Here is an 18,726-nt window from a genome sequence, read left to right on the forward strand (position 1 = left end):
GGGCATGAAGGAGGGCACTTTGGGGATGAGCACTGAGTGTTATGTAGAAACTAATTTGACAATAAACTATTTGTAAAAAAAAAAAAAATAAATAAATAAATGCCATTGGACTTAAAAAAATAATAATAATAATACCTACCCCTGAAGAGATTACGTTTTTTTTTTAAATCTGAATATTAAGTTGTTTATCATATAAAGCTGTATAGAATACACTTTTAAGAAAAGCTTCATAGACTTACATTAATTGAGGACTTTTCAATCCATTATTGATTTTCACACTAGCCATTTTCTATTTACACTGTTGTTTGACTAATGTTGGAAAGCATCAGACATGGCTAAGAGACAAGGGACGTTTAGTAACCACAAAGAGAAGAGTAAAGTATTAACTCTTTCAATATTGAATTTAATATTCAATGATTCAGATCATTTCATATTAAAATGTGAATGCAATGTATTTGCTTTGAAATGGGTTCACTTTCAGGGCGACTGGGTAGTTAAGGGTCCAACTCCTTTTTTATAATAATTTTTTTTTTTAAATTTACATCCAAGGTTGGGGCGCCTGGGTGGCTTAGTCGGTTAAGCGTCCGACTTTCGCTTAGGTCGTGATCTCGCGGTTCGTGGGTTCGAGCCCCGCGTCGGGCTCTGTGCTGACTGCCAGCTCAGAGCCTGGAGCCTGTTTCAGTCTGTGGCTCCCTCTCTCTCTGACCCTCCCCTGCTCGCGCTGTCTCTCTCTCTCTCCTAGAAATAAATAAAACATTAGAAAAAAAAATTTTTTTTAAAAATTTACATCCAAGGTAGTTAGCATACAGTGCAACAATGATTTCAGAAGTAGATTCCTTAATTCCCCTGACCCATTTAGCCCATCCCCCCTCCTACACCCCCTCCAGTAACCCTCTGTTTGTTCTTCATATTTAAGAGTCTCTTATGGTTTTGTCCCGGTCCTGGTTTTTATATTATTTTTGCTTCCCTTCCCTTATGTTCATCTGTTTTATATCTTAAAGTCCTCATATGAGTGAAGTCATGTATTTGTCTTTCTCTGACTGAAGTGTCCAACTCTTGATTTAGGCTCAGGTCACGATCTCATGGTAGTGAGATCATGCCCTGCCTCAGGCTCTGTGTCGGGCATGGAATCTGCTTACACTTCTCTCTCTCCCTCTTTCTCTGCCCCTCCCCTGCTCACTCGTTCTCATGGGTGATCTCTTGAAGCCAAGCGGATTTGAAGACACTCACATTTACTCAATGCCGTGACCACAATCACATGCCTTCCTTGTTTTTCAACCACAAACTGCTCTGAGAAGGAACTTCCCTTGGGTGGGGAGATAGCAGGGGTGCCTGAGATACTGGGCCCAAAACAAGTTCCCTCTGGGTGTGGCATTTAGAACAGGCCTAACACCCACCCGACAGGCTATAGGCAACGCTGAGGAGTGTGTACACCCAGAGCCTGGAAGTGTAGAGCTGGAGCCAAAGAAAATTGAGGGGTGGCATTAATCAGTGGGGTTAGAGGCTCTGTGAGCTGACTACGCATACCTCCCAGTTACCCATCAGACTCCTGCAGCAACACCAAGGGCTGATACCAACACCACTTGGCTGGAAGCAATTCCCAGGCCCCTGGATGAACCGCTGTATTAATTTCTTATTACTAATATAACAAACTTAGTAGTTTAAAACAGTATAAATATATTCTCTTACTGTGTCGAAGGTTAGAAGTTTTAAGTGGTTCCTTCTAAAGGCTCTAGGGGAGAATCTGTTTCCTTGCCTTTTCTGGCTTCTGGAAAATGCCTTCATTCCTTGGTTCAAGTCTCCTTTTCCCATCTTCAAAGTCAACATCATATGTATCATCTCCTCTCCTCTCTGACCTTCTCTCTCCCTTTTATAAGAACCCTTGTGATTAGATTAGGCACACCCATATTATCAGGATAATCCCTCAACAAGAGACTTAATCACCAACTTCAAAATTTCCTTTGGATAAAAAATAACATAATCACAGGCTCCAGGCATAAGGACTTGGATGTCTTTGAAGGGGCCGTTATTCTATCTACCATACTCACCAAGCAGCTCTGACCTGAAATATCACACACACACACACACACACACACACACACACAAAGTTCTCATCTTGCCAACCTTGCTTGAATGTAGAGGCCAGTCAACTCCATATGTAAAGGGCCACATCATAAATATCTTAAGTTTTGTGGGCCACAAGGTGTCTGTCACAACTACCCAACTCTGCCATTATAGTGTGAAAGCAGACAGACAACACATACATGTATGGGAGTGGCTGTATTCCAATAAAATTCTATTTATGGATACTAACATTTTAATTTCATATAGTTTTCATGGGTCACAAAAGATGGCTCTTCCTTTCATTTTGTTTTTCCTAGCCACATAAAAAAAAATCCTTTACAGAAACAGGCAACAGCCTGGTTTGGCTGTGGGCCATGGTTTGCCGACCGCTGCTCTGAGGTGATTGTTGAGTAGAGAGTACTATCACCAGATGGCATCCGCCATTTCTTTTATGATGGAATCCTAGATGTCTGACCTTGAGGAAAATGAAGGAAGGTAGTAAGGCTGGACTTACTGAGTATAGGAGAGGTCTGAGCAAGGCTAGGATAGGAGACTGATCCTCTCTCTCATGTTTCTAGATGTGGACGAATGTAGCTCTGGAAAACACCAATGCCACAACACCACCCGCTGCATCAATGTGAAGGGCAGCTACAGATGCTACTGCCACCATGACTGGGTGGCCAGATCCAGGACTCTGCATGGTCTGAACCTCACCATATGTGAAGGTATATAGTCCAATACACACACATGCATACACACAGATGCATGTGCATGTGTGTGTGCACACACTCTTGCACATGAGCATGTGTGTGCACACAAGACCTCACAAAACAAAAAGCATGCACACACACACACACACACACACACAACAGTGGTGCTTCTGCCTCTTTTCCTGCAGAGGTCCCCTTCTCCACATGGACATCACCTTATGGAGTCAACAGCCAGGTGAGTGAGGCCTCAGCAGAAGACTAGAAACAGAAAGTTCTTCAGCAACCATCAGTGTCCACCCTCTCCCCAAACTCCCTTTTCAGGCTCTCTGACCCACCTCTGTGTCCTCTTTCCCCAGAGTCTCTCCCACTTCTTTGACAAGGTCCAGCAGTTATCTCAAGACTTCAAGCCAGCTTTGGCCAAGAACACCATCCAGGTAAAGTCAGAACCAGGAAAGAGACAACATATGAAAATCCCATAGAGACCTGGGTCACTTGGGTAGGGATGTAGACAAGCTCCTATGTAATGGACACTGCAACTGGTCCCTCACCCAGGGAGGAGAGAAGGCTAAGGCACCCAGCTATCTAGAAGCACTTTTAAAGACACCCAGGTGCACTAATTTATTTCCCTATTGGTTGGTTCTAGGCTTTGGGCTTATGTCATCCTTGGCCTTTCTGACCCAGGTTGACCTCTGAGTGGCTGAGATCTAAGCGACAAGGACCATCCAAGGAATCTAACGCATGCCATTGTTACCTTCCAAATACCCAGTCTCCAGGGTCTGTTCTCTTGGGCTGAATGGCCACGTCTTCATGCAGCCCATTTGATCCATTGCCCACTGGCTCTTTGTCCCCAAACCCCAGGACCTTGTGCAGGGAATAGATGAGCTGCTGGAGACCCCGGGGGACCTGGAGACCTTGGCTCCCCCAGAGCAGCACTGTGTGGCCACTCACCTGCTCATTGGCCTGGAGGACATCCTGAGAGGGTTGAGCAAGTTCCTGCCCGACGGGCCACTGAACGTGCATGCTCCTGCAGGCACAGGTAAGTATCTGAGTATGTTCCAGTCTCCTGCTCCCTTTGTTCACCTTCTCACTCCCCGCTCTTCCTAGAGACGGCCCCACTGGAGCCAAGTGACCACACTCACATCTCAGGACTTTATTTAAAAGAATTCAGAACTCATATTATAAAATAAGCTCCTGTGCCACTAAATCTTTTATTTGTTTTATGCACAAAAGATGAAGAGTGTTTAAAGGATAAGCAAAAATAAACATATACAAATATCAGTAAGTCTATCATTATGTCGTTTATATAATTATAACAGAAAATTGCAACAATTAGGTTCATAAGAATAAGGTATTCAAAAATAAACTCAACACAGCTTGAAAATGAAGAAAATGCAGTTAATCTGGAAAAGTTGAAAACTATGTAATATTTTCTGATCTAATTTTAAGTATAACCTTAAATAACATGTGTCAATGGCTTCATTGTTGAAACACATGCTTATTTCTGTGCAACTTTCCCAGCTTCTTCAGCACCTGTCCTACCCAGGAGATGCCAAAGAGAGAATTAAAAGCTGACCACAAATATTCGATTCTGAGTCCCGCATCCTCAAGTAGTCTGGTCATTGTTTATTATCTTTCCATCTTTGTGGACTCCTTTTGCACTCGTTTTGAAAGAATTGCAATCATTTTATTCATGGTTTTATTTGGGGCTCAAAGAAAGCATTTCCAGACTTTTTTCTTTTTTAATTTCACCATGTGCAGATGGTAATTACCAGGCAGACTCACCTCAGTCAGGTGTTTTTAAACAGTGTTACTGAGATGTAATTTGCCCAACGTAAGTTTACCCATTTAAAGTGTATAATTCAATGGTTTTTAGCGTATTCACAAAGGTGTGCAGCCATTACCACTAAGTACTCTTAGAATATTTTCATCACACCAAAAAGAAACCCCATACCCATGAGCAGTGACTCTGCATTCCCCACAACCCCCATCCACTGACAACCACCAGCCTGCTTTATGTCTCTACCTGTCTGCCTATTCTGGACATTTCATATAAATGGAATCATATAATCTGTGACCTTACATTATTGACTTCTTTCACTAAGGATACATCTTGAAGTTTATCCATGCTGTAGCTGATATCAGTACTTCATTCCTTTTGATTGGCAAATAGTATGCCTTCATAAGGTTATAGACATTTTTTTTTTACAAATAGTTTATTCTCAAATTAGTTTCCACATAACACTCAGTGCTCATCCCCAAAGTGCCCTCCTCCATGCCCATCCCCCCCTCTCCCCCACATCCCTCAGTCCTCAGTTTTTGTCAGCATTCAAGAGTCTCTCATGGTTTGCCTCTCTCCCTTTCCCCCACCCTTTCCCCCTTTCTTCTCCCCCTTGTTCCTCCGTCAAGTTCCTCCTAATCCTCCTATAAGTGCAAACATATGATATTTGTCCTTCTCTGCCTGACTTATTTCGCTCAGCATAACACCCTCAAGGTCCATCCATGTTGCTACACATGGCCAGATTTCATCCTTTCTCATTGCCATGTAGTATTCCATGGTATAGATAAACCACATCTTCTTGATCCATTCATCTGTTGATGGACACTTAGGCTCTTTCCATGTTTTAGCTATTGTGGAGAGTGCTGCTATGAACATTGGGGTACATGTGCTCCTATGCATCAGCATTTCTGTATCCCTTGGGTAAATTCCTAGCAGTGCTATTGCTGGGTCATAGTGGAGTTCTATTGTTAGTTTCCTGAGGAACCTCCACACTGTATTCCAGAGGGGCTGTACCAGTTTACATTCCCACCAACAGTGTAGGAGGGAGGTTATAGACATTTTATTTATCTATTCATCAGTTGATGGACACTTAAATTGTTTCTGCTTTGAGGCTATTATGAATTAACATTCATAAACAAATCATTGTGTGAACGTATGTTTTCATTTTTTTGGGGTAGATATCTAACAGTGGAATTGGTGGGTCATCTAGTAACTCTACATTTAACATTTTGAGCAAGGAGCAGAAAGAGAGGGAGAGAGAGAATCCCACGAGGGGCAGAGAGAGAGAGAGAGAGGGAGAGAGAATCCCACCCAGGCTCCACACTGTCAGCATGGAGCTCCAAGCAGGGGTCGAGCTCATCTTTGGGTTTTTTAAATTGGGTTATTCGTCTTATTATTGAATTGTAAGAATTCTTTTTGTAGTCTGGACACCAGACCTTGTCAGACTTTGAGTTGCAAATACCTACATCAGATTTAATGACAATGTTGTTTATATTCAAATTTGGAAAATCTTTGAACTAGAGTTATGTCGCAGATTCTGGGTCTGGAGTTCTCTCTTGTCCAGCAAGATGGCAGACGAAGGATTAAAATGCGAGAGAGGATAATGTCCAGGAGGAGACAAGAGCCCTGAGTAAGGGTCCTTGTTCTGTTTTTATTAGTATCAGAAGCCTTACAAGTGTGATGGACATGCAGAAAGACACGATGAAATCGTAAACACTAACTCATGGGTGTGAGGGAAAGGGGGTTTTGAAGATATGCAGTGTTAGGGTGTGGGTCAATAAAAAATCAAAGTCCTGGTGCCAGTCGTTTGCTGCAGTGATGAGACGCCAGTCTGTTTATCCTAACTTTCCTAGGGGACAAGACAGACAGAGCATGCTACCTCAAGGTCAACAAGGCACCTTTCTTTTGGTAATTAGCTCCACACTTGGCAACTCCCCCCTGCCTTGTTAACCCATGGGTGCAAGCTCAGGGAATCCCTAAGCTTATTCCCCACAGAATTAGAATTATCATAGCAACAAAAGCCTTGTCTGTTAGCAGTTTCTTCCTTTTCTGGAGATTATGCAAGTTCAGTAGAAATATTTCTAAAAAAGTGCAATCTCTGGGAACATTTCAGTTTTCAGCTTTTAAAAATGGCTAAGGGCTGCCTGGGTGGCTCAGTCCATTAAGTGTCCGACTCGGATTTCAGCTCAGGTCATGATCTCACAGCTTGTGAGATCAAGCCCCACATCGGGATCTGTGCTGACAGCATGGAGCCTACTTGGGATTCTCTCCCTGCCTCCTTCTCTGCCCCTCCCCCATCGAAAGAAAGAAAGAAAGAAAGAAAGAAAGAAAGAAAGAAAGAAAGAAAGAAAGAAAGATTTATATGCTCAAATAACAGTATTAAACCACTCACATTACCCTTATTTCAGTACTTAAAATTCATGTGGTTTAGCCGCATACCAAAAAGATCTAATTCCAGTACTTCAGGCAGTAGCCTGACTTCTCCCTCCCCTCATGCCATTGCCACCACCACAGAACTGTCTCTGAAGGTGCAGGAGCAAGGAACCGGGGATGTCACCTTGGGCCAGAGCCAGACAAAGATGCAGCTGAACTGGGATGTGGCACAGGAATCCAGTGACTTCGGTAATGACTGCAATGGGGAAGGGAAGGCCACTGAGACCTTGTGATGGGACAGGTCTCAGTGGCACAGAATTAAACATTAAAGGAGAGTGTAGGGTGGGTGGGGCTCTAGGGGAGAGTCCACCTAAGGAGGAAGGGGCCCTGGCCGTGACCCTGACATGTCAGCCTTGGCCTTGGCCTGCAGGTGCTTCTGTGGTGGGCCTCCTCTCCACTCCAGGGATGAGCAAGCTACTGGGTGAGGTGCCCCTTGTCCTGGACCCTAAACAGCAAGAAGTTCTGCATGAGCACAAAGGCTTGCTGGGAGAGGCCTCCCCTGTCCTGCTCTCAGATGTCAACTCTGCCTTTATGAGCAACAAGGACACCCAGAACCTCAGCTCCCCCGTCACCTTTATCTTCTCCCACCATGTGAGTGCTGGTGTGTTGGGGGTGTGGGTGTTGAAGGAACCGGAGACCTGGGCTCAGCCTCGCTGCTCAGCTCAGCTCTGGGGAGGGGAGGCTCTCCCACAAGCGATCACCTCCCTAGGAAAGTCAGCCCTTCTGAGTCAGCTTTGGGTCAGCATCTCTGAGCACTAGAACCACCAACCAGCTCACATCTGTGCCATGTTCCTACAGTCAGTGACCCCTGGGCCAATGCACAAGGTGCTCTGTGTCTTCTGGGAACGTGGTCAGGATGGATGCGGTCACTGGTCCACCACAGGCTGCAGGCTGGTGGCCAGTGAGGACTCCAGCACCACCTGCCAATGCACCCACCTCAGCAGCTTTGCCGTCCTCATGGCCCACTACGACGTGCAGGTGAGCTCCCTGGGGGGGCCATGGAGACAAGGATGATAGGGGCTACAGATGACCCGGAAGGAAAGGCTGTGATAAGAGGGGTCAGAAGGGACCCAGGGAGATCAGCATGGAGGGCCAAGCCATCATCCTCTCCTGTCCGAGTGACTGGGTTACTCCTTCTGGGGCAGGGGGTGCGGGAGGGTACCAGAAATTGAGATTCTTCTAGGTGACAGCAGGTAGATAAAAATGAAGACTCTTTTAACTAAATGGCCAGGCCTCATGGGAATCCAGACAAATTCAAACAGCACCCCCAAAACAGTGTTCCTCCTGTCATTTCAGCAAAGAATAAAATGTGTTATACAAGTTTTCCCAGTTAAATTTTTGAAGAGATGGAAAATATTCACATGGTTGAAGGAGAAACATTGAAAAGTCTCTTTTCCACCCATGGCCCCCAGTGACCAAGGTCCTTCTTAGAAGAAATCTCCATTCTGAGCCCTTTTAGAGATATTTTATGTATAAACAAGCAAACACATATAATATATAGTTTCATTTTTACTCCAGCCATTGAATGCCCACCATATTCATTCTTATGCATTTTTTCCATTTCAAATACTTTTGAGATTCTGTATCGATACATAAAGAACTTGATCATTCAGTTACATAGCTTTCCATTCTGTGGATTTTCCATACTCTAACAAATCTCCAATGACAAACATTTTTTTTCAAGCTTCAGTTTCTGCAGTGTTGCAATAACATTGCTGGCTCAGAGTATATTGCCACATATCCGTAGCCACCCAATGGATTCCTTTACATTTTAATGTTTTGTTTTGGTTTTATTTTATTTCTGAGAGAGAGAGCGTGTGAGCAGGAGAGGGGTCAGAGAGAGAGGGAGATACAGAATCCGAAGACAAGCTCCAGGCTCTGAGCTGTCAGCACAGAGTCCAACACGGGGCTCGAACCCACGAACCGTGAGATCATGACCTGAGCCAAAGTTGGACACTTAACTGATTGAGCCACCCAGGCACCCCTCCTTTACATTTTAAAGTTGGGTAGCTATACTATCATCCTTGGCTAATCTCCCCACCCACTTATCCAAGGTGTTTCTTTTCAGCGTATAGATTTGACTTTTCTTTCATTTTTGAAAATATGCCTTGAAATATACTGTTCAACCTTTGTTCTCTTCGATGATTTGGTTCCCTTCACTGAAGACCAATTCTGCATATTGTGCCTCTCATTTACCTAGCTCTTGTATTTCTTTTCCTCTGATTTCCTTTTACCTCTTTCTTTATATTAACTTAATTTTGACCATTTTTTTCATTCCTGTTCTCTATATCTCTTAAACTGTGCTTCAATAGGGTCTATTCTTCTTATGAGCTCTTCAAATTTTGCCTTCATTACTGCAAATGAATTTCTTCTTCCATTTCTTTACTGGAAATTATTCTAATGCACAACTTCACAAGGTCTGTCTTCTATGAGGCTTTGTATCTCTGCTTTCATTTCTTTCTTATAAAAGCAAGAGCTTCCTTACATGTTTTGATTCAAGGTAAATAATGTCACAATTTTCATCTGCTCCATGTTAACAATTATTTGGTATTCCTTACCTACATTTTTTTACTCTCTCCCTCCTTTTTCTGTGACATTTTGTATAGACCTTGTGTTTTGTCCTTTTGATCACTTATCATTAAGGCAGATGGTGTATCTTGAAGGAGTTATTTTCAAGATATTTATGTAAAAACGTGTTCAGGGTTTTGTGGTTTTTGTGTAAGTTTAAATTTTTTATCTAAGCAAAATTAAATGTCAGCAGTAAGATTTTCATGTACAAAACCTGTTTTTCTCTACAACCAGAGCCAAACTTCTTGTAAAGATGGTTTATTTGTGTAATTAAACACTTAGCTTCAACTCCTCTGAATCTTTAAACCAACTGGTGGATGAAAACTCCCACCCACATCATTCCCAGTATTGTAATCATGACACAGATTACTCTAGTTTCCTCCAAAGTATACTTCTAGTCAATCTTCTCTGATTTTAGAATCTCTTCCAATTATTACCTAGTTTTGCAGAAAGTGGAAATGGTGGTTTTGGTTTTCATTACACTGTGGCATTTGAATTATTTCCAAGAACAGGTGTGTGTCTGTGTGTGTGTATGTGCATGCACACACAAACTTTGGGCCACCATTTTCAATACCAGAATAATTGACTTTTTCTTTCAAACAAGGATTTCCTTTCAATCTTTTTTTAGGGTTTTCTTTTAATGTTTATTTTTTTTAATTTTCTTAATAGTTTATTGTCAAGTTGATTTCCATATAACACCCAATGCTCATCCCCACAAGTGTCCATCACCCCCTTTCCTCTCCCCCTGACCCCGTATGCCCTCAGTTTGTTCTAGGCATTCAAGAGTCTCTCATGGTTTGCCTCCCTCCCTCTCCCCCACTATTTTTCCCCTTCTTCTCACCCATGGTCCTCCGTTAAGTTTCTCCTAATCCTCCTATACATGCAAACGTATGGTGTCTGTCCTTTTCTGCCTGACTTATTTTGATAAGTACTAGGATTTGGAATGAATCCTTAGCAATGGGGAGAGATGGGAGGGCAGCAGGGGAGACAGATAAGTGTATGCACTTTTGTGATCTGTGTAATTTTTCTCAGCCCAAGACTATGATTATTTCCTAGCTGACCTGGTACAAATATTCATGAAGGTGCTCTCAGGTCATTGGGATGGGTAGGACTGACACATCACTTCCAGGAGAGCAACCTGTAAAACAAATAAACATAGTGATACACAAATTTAAGCATCGAAAAACAACCCTCGTAGGTTCAAAGGCTTGATGTCTTTAAGGAGGGTTAGCCCGTCACATAGGTACAGCTGAGTTTATATTAGCTTTACTTCTCTTCTAGACATCCAACCCTCAAGGAATTCACTTTTTAAATGACTTTATTGGAATACAACATATTTTCAATAGAAGTCCGATTATATGCATACACTTTGTAAGTTTTAACAGTTGTAAGAAACCCATGTTCTTTTTTTTTTTTTTTACAAATAGTTTATTGTCAAATTAGTTTCCACATAACACTCAGTGCTCATCCCCACAAGTGTCCTTCACCCCCTTTCCTCTCCCCCTGACCCCGTATGCCCTCAAGTTTTTGTCAGCATTCAAGAGTCTCTCATGGTTTGCCTCTCTCCCTTTCCCCCACCATTTCCCCCCTTCTTCTCCCCCTTGTTCCTCCATCAAGAAACCCATGTTCTAAATGTGGCTGAGCTGTAGAACTTTCCCATAACCTCAGAAAGCTCCTCAGTAGTCTCTCAGTGTTTCCGTCCCAACCCCCAGGAAACGACAGATCTCGTTTTATTGCTATAGTTTATTTTGACTGTCCTAGAGTCATTCAGTAGAGTGGAATTGTTCTCTTTTGTTTCTGGTTCTTTGGCTCAACATTCTATGAGATTCTCTCATGTTACTGAGCGTGAAAATAGTTCATTCCTTTTTATTGCTAGATAGCATCCCAACATATGACTAATACCACAGATTTTTATCTGTTCTCCAATTAATGGGCATTTCCATTGCTTCCAGTTTAGGCTATTATGAATAAAGCTGCTATGAACATGCATAAACACTGTTCTTGTAGACATTACTTTTCATTTCTCTTGGTAAATACCCAGATATGGAGTTTCTGGGTCCTCTGGTAAGTGTATGTTTAACTTCATAAAAAGCTCTCAAGCTCCATTCCAAAGTAGTTGTTACCCTTTACATTCTCACAAAGGAGTATATAAGAGTCGCAATTGTTCCATTTTGCCAACATTACTATCAGAGTTTTTAAGTTTTACCATTCTAGTCTAAACTTTTAAAGATGTGACTGTGATCTCCTCATTGATGGGTCCCAGCAGGAGGATCCTGTGCTGGTTGTGATCACCTATGTAGGGCTAGGCCTCTCTCTGCTGTGCCTCTTCATGGCAGCCCTCACCTTCCTGCTATGCAAAGCCATCCAGAACACCAGCACCTCGCTGCACCTGCAGCTCTCAGTCTGCCTCTTCCTGGCCCACCTGCTCTTCCTCACGGCCATCAACCAGACCAAGATCAAGGTACTGACACAATCACAGAGGACCCCTTGCTCTGCCCCGGGGGATACTCAGTTCGTGGAGCTGTGCTGCATTGATACCTTAATAAATGGCCTTGGGTCCCGGGGAAATTGGAGAAGTAAATAGCCTATTTCACACTGATTAATCAACTAGACAAACTCTCTCTCGACAACTTAACCATATACATGAGAGTTCTCTCTAGTAGCAAGGTATGGGAGAGGTGCTGGGGCCACCCTCCTCTCTGACATTCCCTCCTGATGACTACTTACTCCTCCCCCAGGTGCTGTGCACCATCATCGCAGGTGCCTTACACTATCTCTACCTGGCCTCCTTCACCTGGATGCTGTTGGAGAGTCTACACCTCTTCCTCACTGCACGCAACCTGACAGTGGTCAACTACTCCAGTATGAGCAGGTTCATGAAGAAAATCATGTTCCCTGTGGGCTATGGAGTCCCGGCTCTAATTGTGGCCATTTCTGCTGCATCCAGACCTCACCTTTATGGAACACCCACCCGGTAAATGCAAATTCCCACTGTCCTTATCTTCTCCAGCACAACCATAGTCATCATAGAATCAATAGCAATTTAATTTCACCAGAACATAAGAGGCAGAGGAAAGGTCAGTGACCACTCCAATGACATCTATCTGGTGGAAGATGGTGTTCATTGAATTGACTGTTTTTAAGTCCTTAAGATTTCATTATTTTAAAAGCTCATGATGAGGTATTTAATAATTATATACTACACATTTTAGCGATTCTTTATCCCCAAAGGCCAATATTTTCTTGAATCACTTCTCATCTCTCTCTTAGATGCTGGCTCCAAACAGACAAAGGATTTATATGGACCTTCCTTGGCCCCATCAGCACCATCTTCTCTGTGAGTAACGCATGACGTCAGAACATCCTGACTGCCAAACTCATTCAAAGAGCAGGTGTATCAAGAGGTTACAGGGAGGCTGAGCAATCATTCCAATTTACCCAGGACTGGTGGAGACCCAAGGATGCAGGAATTTCCATTGTAAAGCCGGGACTAACATGTTTCCTGAGACCTGGGACTTTCAGTATTAAAATTTGGAATTTAATGCAAACTGCATCAATCTGACCACCAAAGTTACAGGACAAACACATGCCTGAGTTACAAGGTGGTTGGTCTAGCCTTCCAGCACTGCTACAAAATACAAAAGCTTCTTACCTGCTGGGTTAGGCGTTGGATGAGCTAGGAGGCTGCTTACCAGAAGTGGAGTGAATTTAATAAGCATGTGGGCTTTCTGCAGATTAATTCAGTTTTCTTTCTGATGACCTTCTGGATTGTGAAAAGCAAGCTCTCTTCAATCACCAGCGATGTGTCCACCCTCAAGAACACCAGGTGAGGATGAGTCAGAGGTTCACACCCCTTGCCCCCCCGTACAGAGCATTATCCTCATGGCTCCAAGGATCTGATGTCCTTTCACAGATCCTGAGGGGGCTGGAGGAGAGGCGTACAGCCACCCCCTTGGCAGCCGCTCAGATGCTGTGGTTTGCTGATGACGCCCACGCCAAAAACATCCTATCCATGCACAACCCCAGCATCAAACTACCTCAACAGCACAAAGGAAAGACTTTGCTCTGAGAAACAGGGATTGTTTCCATGCCTTACATAGTAGGTCCTGAGAACATCATGTCCTTATAACACACTCAAATAATCACATAACTGTTCCCAGAATCCAGTGTCCCCTTTCACGGCCATACCTCATGTGTGCTCTGCCCCCTGCCTTCCCCTTCTCTTGCACCAGGTGAACTCAGGTTCATTACCACATGTCACATCATATAAGAGTTTGAGGATGTCCTTTCCTTCCCTCAACTCTGCACAGAATCAGTGGTCTCTATTCTGGGCAAAGCATGTGTTGGGTCAGGTCATGGAGAGAGTGAGGACAGGAACAGTCCTGGAAGGGACCTGGGCAGAAGTACCTCACTTTCCAAATGTTATAAGTGATTGTTTTTGTCTTCCCACCAGACTCTAGGTCTGTGAAAACAGAAGTCTTGTCTTGGTTGCTTTGAATGCCCAGGCACCAGCCAAGGGCCAGGTGCACAGAATGTTCTCGATACCGTCAGCTGAATGAAATTAGGTATCTTCCTGAAACATCATGATCTTTTTGACACTCACGTTCTGGAGTGTCACTACCATCCCCAGTCTTAGACAAAATGCCATCCCAGACCCAAATAGCATTTGTATTTAGAGAGTCATTGACAGTAGAGTTCAAAGTTGATTGTGACTCAGTAAGAAGCATCCGTGGAGTGGACAGAAAAACAGCCCTGGTTGTGTTGTGCATCACGAGCCCCCTTCCTCCTCCCCAGGATGCTGACATTCAAGGCAATGGCTCAGCTCATCATCCTGGGCTGCACGTGGTGTCTGGGCCTCCTGCAGGTGGGGCCAGCCGCCCACATCATGGCGTACCTCTTCACCATCATCAACAGCCTACAGGGCGTCTTCATCTTCCTCGTCTACTGCCTCCTCAGCCAGCAGGTACCACTGTCACGCCCCCATCCAAGACCCTTCCTGTCCTCGCCCCTCTCCGTGAGCTGACCCAAGTGCCCTCTGCCTCTGCAGGTCCTGGAGCAGTACAGGAAATGGTTCAGAGGACTCAGGAAAACCAAAGCCGAGTCTGAGAAGTACACGCTCTCAAGCGGGACCCTGTCGGATGCCTCCAAGCACAGTGTGGTAAGACTTTGCAGTGTTCCCAGAGCACTTCCCAAGCCGTCCACTTGAGCATCTCATGCCTACCTCACTGGACAAGCTGGGCGTACAGCAGGCGATGCCCTAGGATGGCTCATGCCTGGACTCCCTTGAAGGCACTTCCTGTCTTGAAAGGAGGTCTTCCTATACTTTAACTCACTGAGCTTCTATGCTCACATTGACCTTGCACATGACTGTCCTCTTTCCCCACATTTGGGGAGCTTCCACTTTGTGCAAAATGTTGCATATGGTTTTTAATTGTACTTAGTGAGGGGCGCCTGGGTGGCTTAGTCGGTTAAGCGTCCAACTTTCACTTAGGTCATGATCTCGCGGTTCGTGGGTTCGAGCCCCACGTCGGGCTCTGCGCTGACTCCCGGCTCAGAGCCTGGAGCCTGTTTCAGATTCTGTGTCTCCCTCTCTCTCTGACCCTCCCCTGCTCACGCTGTCTCTCTCTCTCTGTCTCCTAGAAATAAATAAAACATTTAAAAAAAATAATAATTGTACTTAGTGAGAAGATACAAAAGATAGATACTTATAAGCAGAGGAGGAAGCTTGGCCAGCTAAATAATCAGAAACTAATGATGTGGAACAGATCATAATGCTCAAATTGCACAGAGCCACACACATATTTTATTCCAGGCTATTGGAATAAAAGAAAGTGAGATGCATGGCGTTTATATAGATTATGCAAAGTCTTCAGCCTCTTCTACTTTCTCCCAACTTCATTGTCCACCACCCCCCGCCCCCCACCACCCACCTGGCAAGCCATCTGCACATCTCTCCCCTGCTTGCCTGTCCTCCCTCTAAAACTGTTCCTTCCCAAGTGCTCTACTCATCAAAATCTCATCCTTCAAACTCTTTCCTCCTCCCAGCAGATGTTCTTACCAACTTCTTTATATAGAAAATACAAGTCAGCAGAGAGAAACAACGTTAACCTTTCACTCTCTAAAACACCAGCCATTTGGCATCTAGTTTGTTGTCTCCTCATTCCATCTTGTGACTGCAGATAGACAGAACATGGTTCCTACTTTTTAAGGCTAATCCCTCCGCCTGTACTTTGGTGCCTGACCCTGTTGACTTCTCAGTAACGTAACATTACAGCTCATACATTTTCACTCTGGTGTATTGGTTCTCATGTTCTCAACAGCCGCATTGCAACATGTTACATGTCCCTCTTACTCTGAAGTATTTTAATATTTTTTTAATTTGAGAGAGAGAGAGAGTATGTGTAAGAGACAGTATGGGAGAGGGGCAGAGAGAAAAAGAGAATCCAAAACAGGCTTCATGTCCAGTGCAGATCCCAATGCGGGGCTCTAGCCCATGACCCTGGCATCATGACCTGAGCCCAAATCAAGAGTCAGATGCTCAACCAACTGAGCCATCAAAGCGCCCCTAGAAATATTAATGTTATATAGTTGATTCTTCTCTCTTCTTCTAGATGTTCGAACCTGGATTTTGTCTCCATCATTCCATCAAAAGAGCTCTGTCATAGGCCTCCCATGTCTTCTACTTATAAATATCTTTTGGTCCTCTTAGCAATTTTGGCAGCATTTGATACTCTTGGTGGCACTGAATGCTGTGTTTGCTTCCTCTATTTCAAAATACTCTTCTTGGCCTCTGGCTTTTATGTCTCAACACTCCCTGGAGCATTTGCTATCTTTCTACCTGAGCTTTCTCATTCCCCTTTGTATTTCCACTACTCTCCCTGGCTTGGTTCTAAAAACACTTCCGTTCTCACAGTTTTGCACAGATTTTAAGACATTGATACAGAAATGTAAAGAGATTAATGTTTAGGAAAGTTAATGAGTACATTTCAAAGTATAAGTCATGAGTGGCTTTGTAAAGGAGGGGAGATGCACATCCACACATACTTGTGTATCAGAGGAGGCAGCCAGGGGATGGAGGGGAGATTTTTTCCTATTTTGCTGTATATTTATATGTTGATAACATTATTTAAAAAGAGAATATTCACATACTCGTGACTTGAAAAAGAAAAAGAAAATGCAAAGTTAAGCACAAAGAAAGAAAGTCACACGATTTGTGTAACTATCTACTTTTCACTTTACGGTGTTCAGATCTAGAGGCACCTGGGTGGCTCCATTTGTTGAGCATCCGGCTCTTGATTTCAGCTCAGGTTATGATCTCACAGGCATGAGATCAAGCCCCACATAGGGCTCCACACTGAGAGTGAAGTCTGCTTGGGATTCTCTCTCTCTCCCTCCACCCCTCCTTCATTCATGCTCTTTCTCTCAAAATACATAAATAAGCATTTTAAAAAATAAATAAATAAAGTTGCTCACATCCAGAAGGGGCTTCTCCAAATCATGGGGGCGATGCACAATTTTCCTTGGTGAGTTTGTGTTTTCAATACCAGTTACGCTTCCAGCAATCGCTTTCCCTGGAAACCCTGAACCCTCCACAAGGCACAGTATATCCTTTGGATCTGGGTGAGGAGGAGGAGTGGACAACATCCGGTCCACCACAATGTGATATCCTCACTTTACTACATGGGAATGCCCAGCTGTTCCCTGAAGCAGAGTATATGGTGCTTTTCCCAACATGCAATCCACCTGAAAACAAGACCCTCCCCCCCCACGCATACAAAAAAAAACCCTACAAAACTGGCACCTGGGTGGTCATTTGAGTGTTTGACTTTTGATTTCAGCTCAGGACATCAACCCAGGTTCGTGAGATCGAGCCCTGTGATGGGCTCTGTGCTAGAGCTTGCTTGGGATTCTCTCCCTCTCTTTGCTCCTCACCCACTTGTGCTCCTATGGTCTCTCTCTCTCTCTCTCTCTCTCTCTCTCTCCCTCTCTCTCAAAACAAAAAGAAAACACTACAAAATAAAGTCCCAAGGAGAACTCCCAGATTAACCTTCTCCCACACTCTTAGGGTGTTTACAGCTGGGAAATTCTGTTTGTACTGACCTGAGTTTAAATACTGGCTCAGCTACTTGCTGGGTTTTTCACTTTAGACAACTATTTTATATCATATGTCTTAGCCTCCTCATTTCAAAACCGTCTTGCTAGCCTCGCTGACTTTCCAGAACTGCTCCAAATTTTTTCCATGCAGCTCCTCCAGAAGACCACTCCCTCACCGCCCCCCTCCACTCCCTCACCCTTGTCCCCTCCATCAGGTACCCACTCTCCCAACAGGACCCCTGCTACCACTCTGGGAGATCCCTCGGTCCCACAGCAGTCTCTCCCATTGTCTGACTGTCCCTGGTTCTTTTCCAGGCTCTCCATTCTTCCGACCCTTCACATGTCCCACATTCGGAACACCTACTTCCCGACATCACAGAATCTGCAGTGCCCAAGCCTTGAGTTCCTGATCATGTTTCTGGATTGCTGGCCACCCGATACTGAAATTTCAATTCCACTTACTGCAGATCCACAGTCTTGGTGTCAGAAGACAAGAGTTTCTGGTGCCCAGGCTCCTCTAGGCACAAACTTCCCATTTACAGAGTCTGCAGATTCCAACTTCCAGGAATCATCCACAAAAAGCTGAGTCCAGCTAAGGTCCTCCTCATCCAGTGGAACACAGTCTTTGCTCTTAAAAGTCTCTGAAGTAGGGACCTCAAGGAAAATGATGGCCTCAGTGTGTTCATTGCAGCATTGGAAGACAGGAAAACACAAACCACTCAAAGAAACCATCATTAAGAAGTGGCAAGATGATGGGGCATTGGGTGGCCAGTTGGTTGAGCCTCCAACTCTTGATTTCGGCTCAGGTCATGATCCCAGAGCCAGCACAGAGCCTGCTTAAGATATTATCTCTCCCTCTGCCCCTCTCCCCTGCTCACTCACTCTCTAAAATAAAATAAAATAAGAAATGGCAAGATGAGAAATTATTTCAATCTTAAGGAATGCCAGTTCACAGACACAAAGACCAAATCATGTGTACCTATGTTGACACAGAAAAATCTCCACATGTGATATAAAGTGAGGTCAAGTTGCTGGTGTCTGTAGTATAATGCTATATAATTTTAAAAGCTTAAATGTATT

At 44.1% G+C, this 18,726-nt stretch overlaps 1 protein-coding gene across 1 annotated transcript in view; it reads left to right on the forward strand.

Annotated features, from left to right (window-relative positions):
• LOC120245343 (adhesion G protein-coupled receptor E2-like) overlaps window positions 1–18,446 on the forward strand; it is a 24,704-nt gene extending 6,258 nt beyond the window's left edge. Inside the window, exons 5-18 of the mRNA XM_039252368.1 lie at window positions 2,643–2,789; window positions 2,963–3,009; window positions 3,131–3,208; window positions 3,633–3,810; window positions 7,066–7,173; window positions 7,355–7,575; window positions 7,783–7,962; window positions 11,819–12,013; window positions 12,291–12,526; window positions 12,823–12,889; window positions 13,287–13,378; window positions 14,347–14,515; window positions 14,600–14,710; window positions 17,962–18,446. Of these exons, the coding sequence (XP_039108299.1) occupies window positions 2,643–2,789; window positions 2,963–3,009; window positions 3,131–3,208; window positions 3,633–3,810; window positions 7,066–7,173; window positions 7,355–7,575; window positions 7,783–7,962; window positions 11,819–12,013; window positions 12,291–12,526; window positions 12,823–12,889; window positions 13,287–13,378; window positions 14,347–14,515; window positions 14,600–14,710; window positions 17,962–18,048 (1,916 nt within the window). The 3' untranslated portion in view covers window positions 18,049–18,446. The remainder of the gene's footprint in view (window positions 1–2,642; window positions 2,790–2,962; window positions 3,010–3,130; window positions 3,209–3,632; window positions 3,811–7,065; window positions 7,174–7,354; window positions 7,576–7,782; window positions 7,963–11,818; window positions 12,014–12,290; window positions 12,527–12,822; window positions 12,890–13,286; window positions 13,379–14,346; window positions 14,516–14,599; window positions 14,711–17,961) is intronic.
• Window positions 18,447–18,726: the final 280 nt, after the last annotated feature.

This window comes from Hyaena hyaena, unplaced genomic scaffold (assembly GCF_003009895.1).
Source record: "Hyaena hyaena isolate Hyena2069 unplaced genomic scaffold, ASM300989v1 scaffold_414, whole genome shotgun sequence".
NCBI lineage: Eukaryota > Metazoa > Chordata > Mammalia > Carnivora > Hyaenidae > Hyaena > Hyaena hyaena.